This window comes from Schistocerca gregaria, chromosome 6 (genome assembly GCF_023897955.1).
Source record: "Schistocerca gregaria isolate iqSchGreg1 chromosome 6, iqSchGreg1.2, whole genome shotgun sequence".
Classification (NCBI taxonomy): Eukaryota; Metazoa; Arthropoda; class Insecta; order Orthoptera; family Acrididae; genus Schistocerca; species Schistocerca gregaria.
The window spans coordinates 349,824,125-349,837,468 of record NC_064925.1 but is presented as its reverse complement, the minus strand read 5'-3'; the positions used below and the strand labels follow the sequence as shown (position 1 = coordinate 349,837,468).

At 42.6% G+C, this 13,344-nt stretch overlaps 1 protein-coding gene and 1 pseudogene across 1 annotated transcript in view; one reads left to right on the top strand and one right to left on the bottom strand.

Moving 5' to 3' along the window:
• Positions 1-2,757: 2,757 nt before the first annotated feature.
• The window catches only part of LOC126278409 (juvenile hormone esterase-like), a 52,501-nt gene continuing 41,914 nt past the window's right edge, over positions 2,758-13,344 (bottom strand). The window contains exons 8-11 of the mRNA XM_049978516.1: positions 12,725-12,915; positions 12,508-12,634; positions 10,294-10,420; positions 2,758-3,041 (exon numbers count right to left, since the gene is read on the bottom strand). Coding sequence (XP_049834473.1) covers positions 2,879-3,041; positions 10,294-10,420; positions 12,508-12,634; positions 12,725-12,915 — 608 coding nt within the window. The 3' untranslated portion in view covers positions 2,758-2,878. The remainder of the gene's footprint in view (positions 3,042-10,293; positions 10,421-12,507; positions 12,635-12,724; positions 12,916-13,344) is intronic.
• On the top strand, positions 12,097-12,215 carry LOC126279220 (5S ribosomal RNA; annotated as a pseudogene).

Here is a 13,344-nt window from a genome sequence, read left to right as displayed (position 1 = left end):
AGTGAGCGTATCCGGTTATATATGTGTAAACGCCTGGGTATATCATGCCAGTTGCGTTCAACATCAGCTCTAGTTCTTCATAATAGTCTCAATTCGGTGATGAGAGAATCCCAAAAGTTTTTTTCAGGTGTGACTTATCGAGTTCAAGCCACTCTGTGGGTATTAGTTTCTGTAGATAAACCAAATTTCAGATATAAACTTTAAGTTTCACTTGCTTTTCCCAATAGTTCCAAAAATTTTCCATGTGGCTAAGATCGGGTAGTGTAACGGGCCAGTTGAAGTTTGAAAGGGAACTGAGTACTGATCAGAAAAGAAACGTACAGCGGTTCGGCAAAATAACAAAGCCCCAAAACGAAACACATTATGATGCCTAATACAATGTACGAAATCCATTGAGGTTTAAAATTGCTTCCATTCGTCTTGGAACAGATAAATACGTGTTCTGTACAGTTTTCGAGAGAATCTTACACCATTCTTCCCGCAGAGTAGTGGAAGGTTCAGATAAATACAGCGATCACGAACTGTTCTCTCCGAAGTACACCACAAAAACTCAATCACATTGAGATCTGGTGGCAAGGGAAGAGACGAAAATTCATCCACAAAAGCTAGTCCTGGAGGATATGTGCCATTAAAGCAAGGCCCTCTAGTCTTGGCAAAGAGTATTTCCACTGAAGAGCAAACATTTCATCATGGTCTGGATCGAATCAACCAAAATGACGACAGAATCCTTGGTAGTAAAAAGAAATTTCAGAGTAATCATGGCCAATGGAATAACGCCATGTGAGTCCTAAAATCTTCACCGAATCCCGAATCCCCCCCTCACGCACGTTTCACTCTTAGGACCTTGGCGAGAAATTGGAAACAGCGTGACTCAAGACTCAACCGACCAAATTACTTTTTTCCATTGCTCCATAATTCAGGTTTTAGGGCTTCCGCACCACTTTTTCATGTTGAAGTCATTTGCATAGAAGATGAATCGTTTTGGAATTTCAGCTCGACCTGCAGCACCACGCTTATGGGGCTCTCTCCATGTTGTTTTGTGTTGTTTTGTTGCTGACAGGGTTCTCGATTGCGACAGTCAGCTCTGTAGCGAGTTTTGCAGCTGTCTTCCTCTTATTTTTCGTCCCAATTTTGTTCAATAACTGTTCGTCACAGTCACTCGGCACACATTTTCGCCCACGTTGTGACTTGGCTGATGATGGTCTTCCGCTTTGCCCGTATACAGTATAAATTTTCAATACGGTGCCTCTTGAAACACCAAACTTTTCGCCTACTTAGGCTACGGAAGCATCCATCATGCGAGCAACAACAGTTTGCCAAAGTTCGAATTCACTTATCCCCAACATTATGCGCTCACAACTGCACAGTTCTGACTAAGACTGATATTTATAGCGTGTTGAGGACATTGTACAGGTGCCATTCATGGTCACGCACAACTGCGCAAGCTGGAGGGTTGGCTAACATCTGCCTTTATGTTCAATCACGCATTACTCGCGGAGTTTACATATTTTCCAGCCCCAATAAGTTGTACCTGGACGTAGTGAGGCTGTCGCAAAGGCCGTATAGGTGCCGTATGACTGAAGTGTAATGCGATATTTACAGACTGAACGACAGCGGAAACACACTTCTGAGTGACAGGCGCCTGGAGCAGTACAAAAAAGTCGCTTTGTTGTTGCTAGCAGCTGTCTAGACAACTCAAGTATGTAAATAATCACTTGAATGGGCTCTTATCCATCTTTATGAGCAAATCCGACATGATATCCAACAGGGAATGTAGTCCTCGCTAGGTTGTGCCCCAAGAAGACAGTATGAATATGACTTGGGAATTCCCGTACTATTCACCAGCTGCCGCCCAAGCTCTTCCCGACTTGGAAGAGCAGAAATTGGCAGGTTTGGTTACCCAATCTAGGTAGTTCATTGAGTGATATTGCAAACAGAGACCACTAATGGCAAAGATGATGAGATGGAAAGTTCAGTGTCATAAAGGGCAGGGTGGGGGAAATAAATAAAACTGTAGAGCAGAGGAAGCCAAGAAGTCAGACATTCGGTGAGTGAGGAGCCACAGCAGGATTCGAGTATTTAGTGGGACGATTTGTGAGTGAGGTGCAAGGGCTCAGTGAAAGCAATTAGGTAGGGTGCAGTTAGGACTGAGTGGCTTCTCTGCATCAAATTGATCAATCAGGCAATGCAGTTTTTCACAAATAATTCCAAGTTTTCCTACTGGAGGCGTGTCAGCATATTGTCAACTCAGTTAACAGATTGTGGTTCGGCTCCCTTTATCAATTCTGATGACCGTCAGTTTGTCACAAGCTCAATTTTCCATTCCATATATGAAGATCGGTCTTGTTGTCGGATACTTGAATCTTTAAGCATCCGATTGCACTTTCTTTCTGACCTCATTTTCCAAATATTCCGTAGATTCCGCCAATGCCAGCAAGTCATTACAAATAACCGACACCGAGTGCATGGACAGTAATACCCACACGATACTAGAGAGGATCTACGCATCTTTCTGGCATTTCATCATCTGATGGAAATATCCGAAAGATACGATGAAAGTGGTACGACGAAACAACGGAAGTGGTCAAAGAAGGTAACAGACTTTCGACTTTGAAGCACCAGTGGTTGCTCCTGAAGACAGGATTCAGAGTTTACAGATTATCCGGTGTTGGATAAGTAAATACATATCATCCATCACTTGAAGTTATTGCTCTGCTCATCTTCACAAGCAAGTATTATATAAATGTAACACTATTGTTAGTTTAAAATACTTTATTAATACAGAATTCCTACAGTACAAGATATCCAGTCTTTAATTAACTTGCGGCATTTAAATAATATGACCAGTGATCAACAGTTTTTTTAATCACAGCGAGTTTCAATAGTACGGAGGAATCACTGAGTGCACGAAGTCCATCCGCTCAGCGTTCCTGTTTTGCTGGACGGTAGAGTTGACGTCAATGTTGAGGAAGTACTTGGTTTCCAGGTTGTAGGCAGGCCAGCCGCCCTCAATCACAGGATCGTCCTCAGGGGTGGGATTCCTGCAGGCATCAGAACTTATAAGTCAGAGCATGCGGCTTAACAATGTTGAAGCATCGAGAGACAGGAAACGTGTAGCTCAATTTCGACAGACAAGAAACTAGTTTAAAAAGGAAATAAAAGAACAAGGAAGAGTGAGAGAGAGTAAAGAATGAGAAATATAAAAAGTGAGCAGAAAGACGAGCACAGCTGCTTCATACATTACCACCGTCCAATTTTAATAATGGCAAGATAATCTAAAACGTGTAAGTTGGCATACATTACATTTCCAGAATAATGTTATTCCGCTTAAGCGTTAAGTTGTTCTGTAGTAATTTATTTAAATTGTGGTTCCATTTCGCTAAACGAAATTCATAATTTCCTCAGTGCGGATATGTACAGACGTTCTGGTTCACATTTTTAAACCAATTGACGACGGGATATCGGCACATTCACTACAATTCTGCGAGTTAATCTTTCAAAATTAGAAAAGTTACGGTATTTCGTCTTTTCCCCCCTATTCTCTAACTGCTGTGAGGAATGACAAATTTATAGCGAACGCTGCCAAGACAGCAACTGAGATGATCTACAATTCAACACAGTTAACTATAATTGGTTTTGACTAAATAACACTGATGATATAGTATTTCTTGGGTATGCCCCATTAGTTGTTGACATTTCGTTTAATCATCTGCGATAGCGGAACCTTAGGAAACTTAGCTGCAGGTTAATTCAGATGTCGGTTATTGTGTTTTAAATTTTCTGCCTAAGTAAGGGTGACGAAGACATTTAAACTTCAACTTTCAGCATCGTTAAACAATACAGAGATAATATCTGCCATTCGATAGTTTTCAGAGTATATTAATTCCAGTAAAGATGGTTTTTGTGGAGTGAGTCTGAAAAATGTCGCGTTCTTATGCCAGTCTTACTACAAAGGCCGGTCTCAGTGGCCGACTCAGTAAACAAGAGTGTCAGAGATGTGCTCGCATGAATGTCCATCTGTTTTCTAGTTTGTCCCAAAGCTCAGGTGTGTAGCACTCTTTTGTTGTGCCTGTCTGCGACTCAACATCTCCTGTATATGGTAATTAACTGTCTATCCTTTCCATAGTATTGTCAAAATTGTTGCTAACGTTGACCAAATGTATTAGTTCAGTGGAAGGTTAATCACTATCATCGCCAACTTAAATTCGTTATGCTCCAAATTTCCACTAAGAAGCATCAAATGACAGTCAGTGAAAGTGCTGAGAGTGTGCAAACTCACGAAACATTTGAAGGTTGAATATCGCGGACCAACTCTGATAATGACAGTTTGGCACAAGAAACAAAATTGCGTATACAAGTAGTACGAATATTCTGACGATGAGATCCATCTGTCCTATGAGTTGGAACGTGGTGCAACCTACGAATGTGCTTTGAGAGAGCATGGTTTAAACTTGAGAGAAGTTTTAGAATATTTAATAGGCCTATCATAACTCGTTCCTCGGCTGATACGATCCTTATGCCTCTATTAAAGATGTTCTGCTACAAGAGAAGACCACTGTCACTGTACGACATGTACTCCCCATGTGGTTAAGATAGCAATTATACAGGCTCCCGTCTTCGTAAAGTGAGATCTATAGCCCATTACCATCGCTGCTACATACGCCACTGACCGTTGCAAGACGGCATAGGAAGGCTATCACATCGTCAGAAAAACTGGCATAGTTGAAATAACTCGCCATGGAACAACGCACAGTCACTTGGGGCCGTGCTATTCTTTGCTGACAACTGTGCTCCTTTCTGCCATGCCATGCCACAGTATTCACCTGCGTATCCGGACTGTTATTCAGGGTGTCGCGTTCATCTAGGCCACCACAAACATTAGGCCAGAAGCAATATAAAAATGAATCAAGCAAATGTTGTTTAGCTGCCACGTTGACAAAACCAGTATAACTGTCCTTGTAACTTTGTCCATTACGAAGATGTGAATAGCACTACATCTAATTTTTTAATGTCAACTCTGCATTTTTATTTGGTAAGCAACTTCCTCTAGTCAAGATCTGAAGAAACGTATACCACAGTTTACCATTCACGTAAACAAGACATTATTTTTAAAAAAGTTACAAAAACTGACTTTGGTTCTTCTTTACTAGCAGACATTGCTGCTAGCTGGTGTAAAGTAACTCAACTACACATAAGTTCTTGACTGATTCGTTTATGGTGCGTCTAAGGACTTCCTTGGTGCGTCTTTCAGCTTGCTGGCTGTCAGTTTAACGACATCAAGGCAAGGATTCGGTTTAGAAAATCATCAGTTTTTTGTGTTAGTTAAAGAATAGTGACAGACTTCGTGGTCTATGGTCTAAAGATAGTCTTTTTGGCATAACTAAAATGTCCTGGGTCACGATTTGAATGAAAATGATGAGCAATGACAGGTGGCGACTTCTCTTGAAATAAATCACCCTTGTTCTGTCAATGGCCCGGTCAAAGAAGATAGGAGCGGACAGGTTGTCACAGCAACCTCTTGATCTTGGGATGGGGAGCTGTCTGTAAAAGAAAGAATGGTCGGTATGGTAATCAGCAGTGATATTGAAGTCTAACGGCAACCATTGCCTTAAATACAAGTATTGTTTATCCACAGAAAATGTGGCTTGTAACTGAATAAGGGCCGTGGTAATCACTCCACTGGCTTAAGGTTCTGAATCTGCCCCCTTTAAGAACCTCCTGAATAGAACGGCCAAGAGGGTGGTATCCATGAGAAAACTATTGAGTAAATAACGAAACGGTAACCTGTTACTTGCAGCGTTGGATTTCGTAGGTTTCAAAGTGGTTGGAAAACTACAGTGTCTTAAAGAGCATATGGAACGACTCAATCTAGCTACTGTAAGGATCACAAATGAAATGGAAATAAATACCGATTTCTAGTTAGACGAATGTAGCAGAAGAATATGGTATAGTAGTAGGAATTAGAGATGGTGAGTACTAATAGAGCCGAGCGGGATTAGCCGAGCGGTCTTGGACGCTATAGTCATGGATTGTGCAGCTGGTCCCGGTGGAGGTTCGAGTCCTCCCTCGGGCATGGGTGTCTATGTTTGTCCTTAAGATTTGAAACACATTTGAACATTTTTGAGTACTAATAGAGGTCTACAAAAAATTTTAGTTGATAGAGAATATTCTGTTGAAAATCACAGAATAGAAGGAACGGTTGGAACAGGCCTAGAGAATGACTGTAGTTCAACTGTATTATGATAACACACAGACAGGGATACGGCAATATTATCAACGTCAGGTAGAAATAAACTGGAGTTGCAGAGAAGTTGGGTGCAGACATCGTCCGTCTTTTTTTTTATCATGTGACGACATAATGTACATTCATTGAAATATATTACATACATTCGTGATGTTCAGAATGCATAATTGCACTTGTTTGTATATTTGTAGGAAACTGTTCAGTGGATTAAGAACATTGAAGATGGCAGCTACTTGCCAAAACCTGTAATGTGAATATTTCTTGTATGCCTAAGGGATCGTGAAGTAATAAATTATCATACAACCTTTGCTGCAAGCTCGCATGCTAACAACTCTCAGAACGTCAATTTTTATTTAAAAAAATTGAGTTGTACTAATTGAAATATTTTTGTCTGTCAGTAAGCCAAACACACTGAATTCGTGATGTGTTCTTTTGTAGATACCATCTGAGGTTAGCCAGTGAAGCCGAAACTGGTCAGTCGTGCAGACCGTAATAAAGAAAATACAGGTTCATTTACCAGCAGCCGAAGTTGGAACATCAGTCTCTCCTTATAGTCCGGCAAGAATCAACACCATTCTCCCATCTGGTACGGTTGCGAGTTGAATGGTGAACATGTTACTTCACGTAACCGCAAGAGAATATGAGAGATTATTAGTCCGAGAACGCTGTTTAGTCACCAATTTATGCTGCGTTTAATGCGCCCAATCACTAATTCTTCTCCTGCACTAACTACTCACCTCAGACTAAGAATCCTCTATTTTTTGCCAGGTGTATTACAACTCTATCTTCTACAGTTTTTACCCTCTGCATCTCCCTCTAGTACCGCGGGTTATTCTCTGATGTCGTAACAGATGTCTTTCTATCCAGTCCGTTCTGCTTGTCAGTGTTTTCCATACATTCCTCTCCTCGGCACTTCTGAACTTACCAATCCACCTAATTTTCAACATTCGTCTGTAGCATCACGTCTCAAATGTTTTGATTCTCTTCTGTTCCAGTTTCCTCACAGTACGTGTTCCAATACCACACAATGCTGTGCTCCAAACGTACTTTCACAGAAATTTCTTCTTCAAATTAAGGTGTATGTTGGATCCTAATAGATTCCTCTTGGTCAGAATGCCATTTTTGCCAATGCTAGTCTGCTTATTACGTCCTCCTTTCTCCGCTCGTGATGGTTTAGTATGCTTCCTACATAACAGTATTCCTCAACTTCGTCTACTTCATGATGCCCTCTTATGATCTTATATTACTCACTGCTCTTATTTCTGATACTTCTCATTAATTTTATCTGCCTCCGTTTTACTCTCAATTCACATTCTGTACTCATTACAGTATTCCTTCCATTCAACTAATCAAGTGATTCTTATTCACTTTCACAGAGCATAGCAATGTGAACAGCGGATCTTATTACTGATACCTTTCGCCTTGAGCTCGAATCCCACTCTTGAACCTTTCGTTTATTTTCATCATTCCTTCTTTGACGTATATAATACACACCAGGGGCGAAAGACTATGTTTCTGTCTTACACCATTTTTAACCTTAGAACTTCGTTCTTGGTCTTCCAGTACTGTTGTTCCCTAATCATTCTTGTTCGTATTGCGTATTCCTGTCTTGTCTATAGCTTACATCTATTTTTCTCAGAATTTCGAACATCTTACACCATTTTACATTGTCGAACAATGTTTTGAGGTCGGTAGATCCTATGAACGTATCTCTATTTTTGTTCAGCGTTGCTTCAATTATCAACTGCAACGGCAGAACTGCTCTCTGGTGCCTCTATCTTTCCTAAGTGAAACTGATCGTCATCGACACACCCTCCATTTTCTTTTCCATTCTTCTGTGTAGTATTCTTGTCAGCATGAGCTGTTAAGCTGGTTGTTCTATAATTCTCATATTTGCCAGTTCTTACAGTCTTCGGAATTGTTTGTACGGTGTTATTCCGAAAGTCTGGTGGTATATCGCCAGTCTGATATATTATGCACCCCAAAGTAAAGAGTCGTTTTGTTGCTACCACCCTGAGTGATTTCAGAAAATCCAATGAAATGTTATCTGTCCCTTCTGCCATATGTGATCTCATGCCATCCAAATATCTCTTAAATTCTGATTATATACTAGATCCCCCACCCTTTCCTGTGGAAAACTGTTCCTTCTAGGACACCAGGCCAATCCCCTCCCTGAAAGAAGCGTTGAATAAATTGTTTCCACCTATCCGCTTTGTCCTTTGAATTTAAAATTGTTACTCCCATTTCACTCTAAACGTTATCGCCCTTGCTTTCAATTTCACAGAAGGCTGTTTTAAATTCACTATTAGCTGAACAGTTCTTCCGGCAAACGTTTATTTTCCCAACTAGGCATTTCGCCTTAGCTGCCCTGCAATTCCTACATATTTCGTTCCTATGACTTTCTTTCTGTATTTCTGAACTTCTCAGAACAATTTTGTACTTCCTTCTTCCATCGATCAACTGAAGTATTTCTTCTGTTATCCATGGTTCCTTCGTGGCTATCTTGCTTGTATGTGCGTTTTTCTTTCCAACTACTGTGATTGGCCTCTTTAGAGAGGCCATTCCTCTTCAACTGAACTGCCTGTTGACCTATTCATCATCGCAGTATCTATTGCTTCAGAAAACGTCAAGCATATCTCTTCATTATTTAGTAGCTCCGTATCCCACTTCCTTGGGTGTTTACTCTTCTGGACTAGTCTCGTAATCTTCAGCGTGTTCTTCATCATTACTAAATTGTGCTCAGTGTCTATATTTGCTCCTGGGTACACCTTACAACTCAGTATCCGGTTTCAGATTATCTACCTGACTAGCTGAAATATACCCGTTATCTCCCGTCCTTTGCCAGGTATCCTCTTCCTCTGATGATTCCTGAACTGAGTATTCACTATTATTCACCGATATTTGTTGCAGAACTCAATTAGTCTTTCTCCTTTCTCGCATCTAGGGCCAAGCCGATATTCTCACGTAAACTTTTCTACTTCTCCTCCCCTACAACCCCATTCCAGTCCCTCGTGATTGTTAAATTTCCATTTCCCTTTATGTGCTGAATTAGCTGTTCAATATTCATATACACTTTCTGTATCTCTTCCTCTTTTGCTTGCGACGTTGGCATGTATACCTTACCAACTGTCGTCTCTCTCGATTTGTTACGGATTCTGTTGAAATCAACCGTATTTCTGAACTGTTCACAGTAATTCACTCTCACCGTACCTTCCTATTCATAACGAATCCTGTCCCCGTTATACTGTTTCCTGTTGCTGTGAATATAACCGTACACTCGTCTAATCGAAAATCCTTGTCCCCTTTCTATTTCATTTTAATGATCACCACTATATCTAGATTGAGCCTCTGCATTTCCATTTTTCCCCTACCACGTTCAAGCTGCTGACATTCCACGCCCAGACTCATAGAACGTTATCCTTCCGTTGGTTATTCAATGTTTTTCTCATGTTCACCTCCTCCTGACAGCATACTTCCGAAGATCGGAATTCGGGACTGATTTGGAAACTTTTGCCATTGGAGGGATCATCATGACATTTTTTCGATTACAGGTCACATATTCGGTGGATACACGTTATGTGTCGTTAATGCAATGGTTTCCATTTCCTTCTGCATCCTCATGCGGTTGACTGTTGCATGATTCTTCCGCCTTTATGGGCAGTTCCCCACCGCAAGGACAAGAGAGTGCCCTGAACCTCTGTCGGCCCTCCACCCTAGATTGAGCCTCTGCATTTCCATTTTCAGACTTTCCATCTTCCCTACCACGTTCAAACTACTGACATTCCACGCCCAGACTCGTAGAACATTGCCTGGAACGTAGAACGTAGAAGTTGTTGGCAGAACGAGAATGACTACTTATGGAGGAAGTAGTCGGCCTCCATTGGTAATGATTTGTATTGAAAATTTAAACAGCGACGAGATTCGACCCCGGACGAGTAAGTTTTTATTGCTAGTCCTGGATGCACCTGTAGACAATGAGTTTGTCCACAAAGTATGGTAACGCCGTAGTTAGCCAACAAAAGTTGTGCAGTGTGTCAGCGAATACTCACAGGTACTTGGCGAAGTTTGTCCAGAGCTTGAGGACCGTGGTGCGCACCTTCTGCTCGTCAGAGTCAGGGTCCAGGTTTTGGTCGGGCGCTCGCCAGATGGAGTCCAGATCGGCAGTGTGCGTGGCACCTGCAGAATAAGAAATTTCTTCTCTATATTTGATCGCTTTAAAGTCTTGAGCTGCGATGACCTGCAGTATTTATACGTATTCTTGGATCTGCTGAGAAACGTCTTCTATCTTCAGGAGCGACAGTCTCTCATATCGAAAGTAATCTATTTACACCAGCCTACTTCGTTTCCATTCCTTACTGTCTCCTAAAATACACACGAAAAATCATATTGACTCCTAGCTTGAAACTGATGTTGGGGTTGAAATACGGACTTCTGCTCCGGAACATTAATATTCCATCGACGAACGCCACTGCCTTAAAAGGCTAATACATGTAATTTCTTACAAATCTTCTCACGCCTTTCAGTCTATAGAAGGGAATAATGCTGCTGATTTTGATCTGTCCTGAGTTCTCAAAACAGTCTGTGTGTATGACGGTAACTCACAATGATAATGCCTCATTCCCTCTCCTTGCTCTATGCGTAGTTAAGCTTCTTAAAAAATAGGCGAGGTAGCGCAGTGGTTAGCACACTGTATTCGCATTCGGGTGGACGACGGTTCAATCTCGCGTCCGGCCATCCTGATTTAGGTTTTCCGTGATTTCCCTAAATCGCTCCAGGCAAATTCCGGGATGGTTCCTTTGAAAGGGCTCGGCCGACTTCATTCCCCGTCCTTCCCTAACCTGGCGAGACCGATGACCTCGCAGATTGGTCTCTTCCCCCAAGTAACCCAACCTATATCTTAGTACTGCTGTTATCTAATTGTTATTCTACCGTTGATGTAGATTCCATTCGAGTTATTCTGTTGCCCAATTTCTTTGTGCACGTCGCCATGATGTACTGCTTGGGGTACGTACGAGCCATAAGTGGTAAACAGCGGCCACAGGCCTAATGTTGTTGACAGCGACGTCGGGCAAAGGATCAGTGTCTTCAAAGATTTCTGTCTCATGGGAGCAGTTAACTGCTTTAATTACGTCGCTCTGTTTACGCAAATACGGCGTGCTTTAATTATTGGGTAAAGTGGAAGGTTAATGTTAACCCTGTCTCACAGATCACAGCGAAGCTCGCAACCATTATTTGTACCGATTTGACAGTTTAACATTACAGAGGAGCAGTACGTTGCACAATGCGTGTCGATCACTGAACGACGTTTAGAGTGTATGGAATCCGGCCAGCATTGTTCTAGCGTAACCACAAGCGCCGGAGCGAAGATTCGGAACGCAAGCACATAGTAGGCGGTGAGGAAACGTCGGCCAATGGTGCGCGGAATTGAATCGGGCCGCGCCAGGAGCGACACCAGGAAGAAGTCGCTTTTGCCAGCCTCGGCCGCTGAGATCGCCCCAGTCTGCAGCGGAATTAGTGCTACAGTATCAGATTGTCGTGATCCGTATCAAGTGCTTACTTGGACTTTGTGTATACCGAGAACGTTACTGATTTCATGTCGTCTCTCGCTAGCGACATATGCTGTAATAAAAGTTTTGTTAGTTTGCTTTCTAGAAATAAAACTAATACAGTTTTTTGTTTGAATTGTTGTGTAGCATTCCGAGAATGCAACATCCTCTAGGCACCCGATAAGCATCGAGGGGGAAGACCCTACAAGGATCACAAATGAAATTTCATCATTTCTGAGGCCTAATGAAGGAACCTTTCATTGGCGGTAGTGCCAAACATTTTTTGAGCGATTAAGTTATTGCCATGCCAACGGCCTTGCCACAGTGGTAACACCGGATTCCCGTCAGACCACCGAAGTTAAGCGCTGTCGGGCTGGGCTAGCACTTGGATGGGTGTCCATGCGGTCTGCCGAGCGCTGTTGGCAAGCGGGGTGCACTCAGCCCTTGTGAGGCACACTGAGGAGCTACATGATTGAGAAGTAGCAGCTCCGGTCCCGGAAACTGACGTACGGTCGGGAGAGCGGTGTGCTGAGCACAAGCCTCTCCATATCCGCATCCAGTGACGCCTGTAGGCTGAGGATGACACGGCGGCCGGTCGGTACCTTTGGGCCTTAATGGCCTGTTCGAGAGGAGTTAGAGTTAAGTTATTGCCATGCAATATGTCGATAGTACACTCGTATGTTAACGACAAATGAACCAGCTCTGCCCCTCACTCACCAGGCAAGTCGACCGGACTTTTCCCCGTGTAGTCGTATTGGTAGTAGAAGATGGGCTGTGTCATCGTGGTGCTCAGCAGTCGCACCGTCGTGTCTGCCGGCTCTCCGTTGTTCAGGTCCGTCATCATCTGAGACAAGGCGAAGCGAAAGCATTAATCATGCGACCGAGTTTAAGACCGACATTCTTGTTTAGTTAGCTGCGTTACGTATGTACTCACAGCTGCGTATTGGACAGTGTTGTTAGCCGTGATGTTGGTGACGTTGCCGAAGTAGTACTCCCTGAGGGCGGCCGCTGCCTGCCGCTTCGACTCGATGTCGCCCAGGCGCAGCACGAAGTCGATGGCCGCCTCGAAGTCCGAGTTCAGCTGCTCCAGTACAGATTCGGCGATGGTGGGCTCGCCTCCCGCATCTGTGAGAAGAAAAGGTACACTATGGCAATCACGTACTCACTAAGTTACATTCGAACTCCCTGTTCTTCTACACCTACTCTCAGCGATGGGTAATTTTCGTTTTATCTTACTTCCTTTCTTCATGATCGACTAGCGAGTGATACATAGAGGAAAACCCGGTCTGCATGTAGTTTTGCTCTCTATAAAAACTACAGTTCGGTAGTTTTGCTAATGTACGTAAATGAAGTAGTAAATTAGAGTATTGGTAACAATGGCAGAGAGACGAATGTATAAGAGAGGAACTGGGAGCCGACAACTTCTCTTTGTTTGTTCTTTATTTGTTTACATGTTTTGCACGTGACTGAAACCGCACATCATATAGTGTTAGTGTATTGTGTCTTTTCTGTGCCTAAAAATGCAAATTGCATTTTCTATGTAGGAAAAGGCGG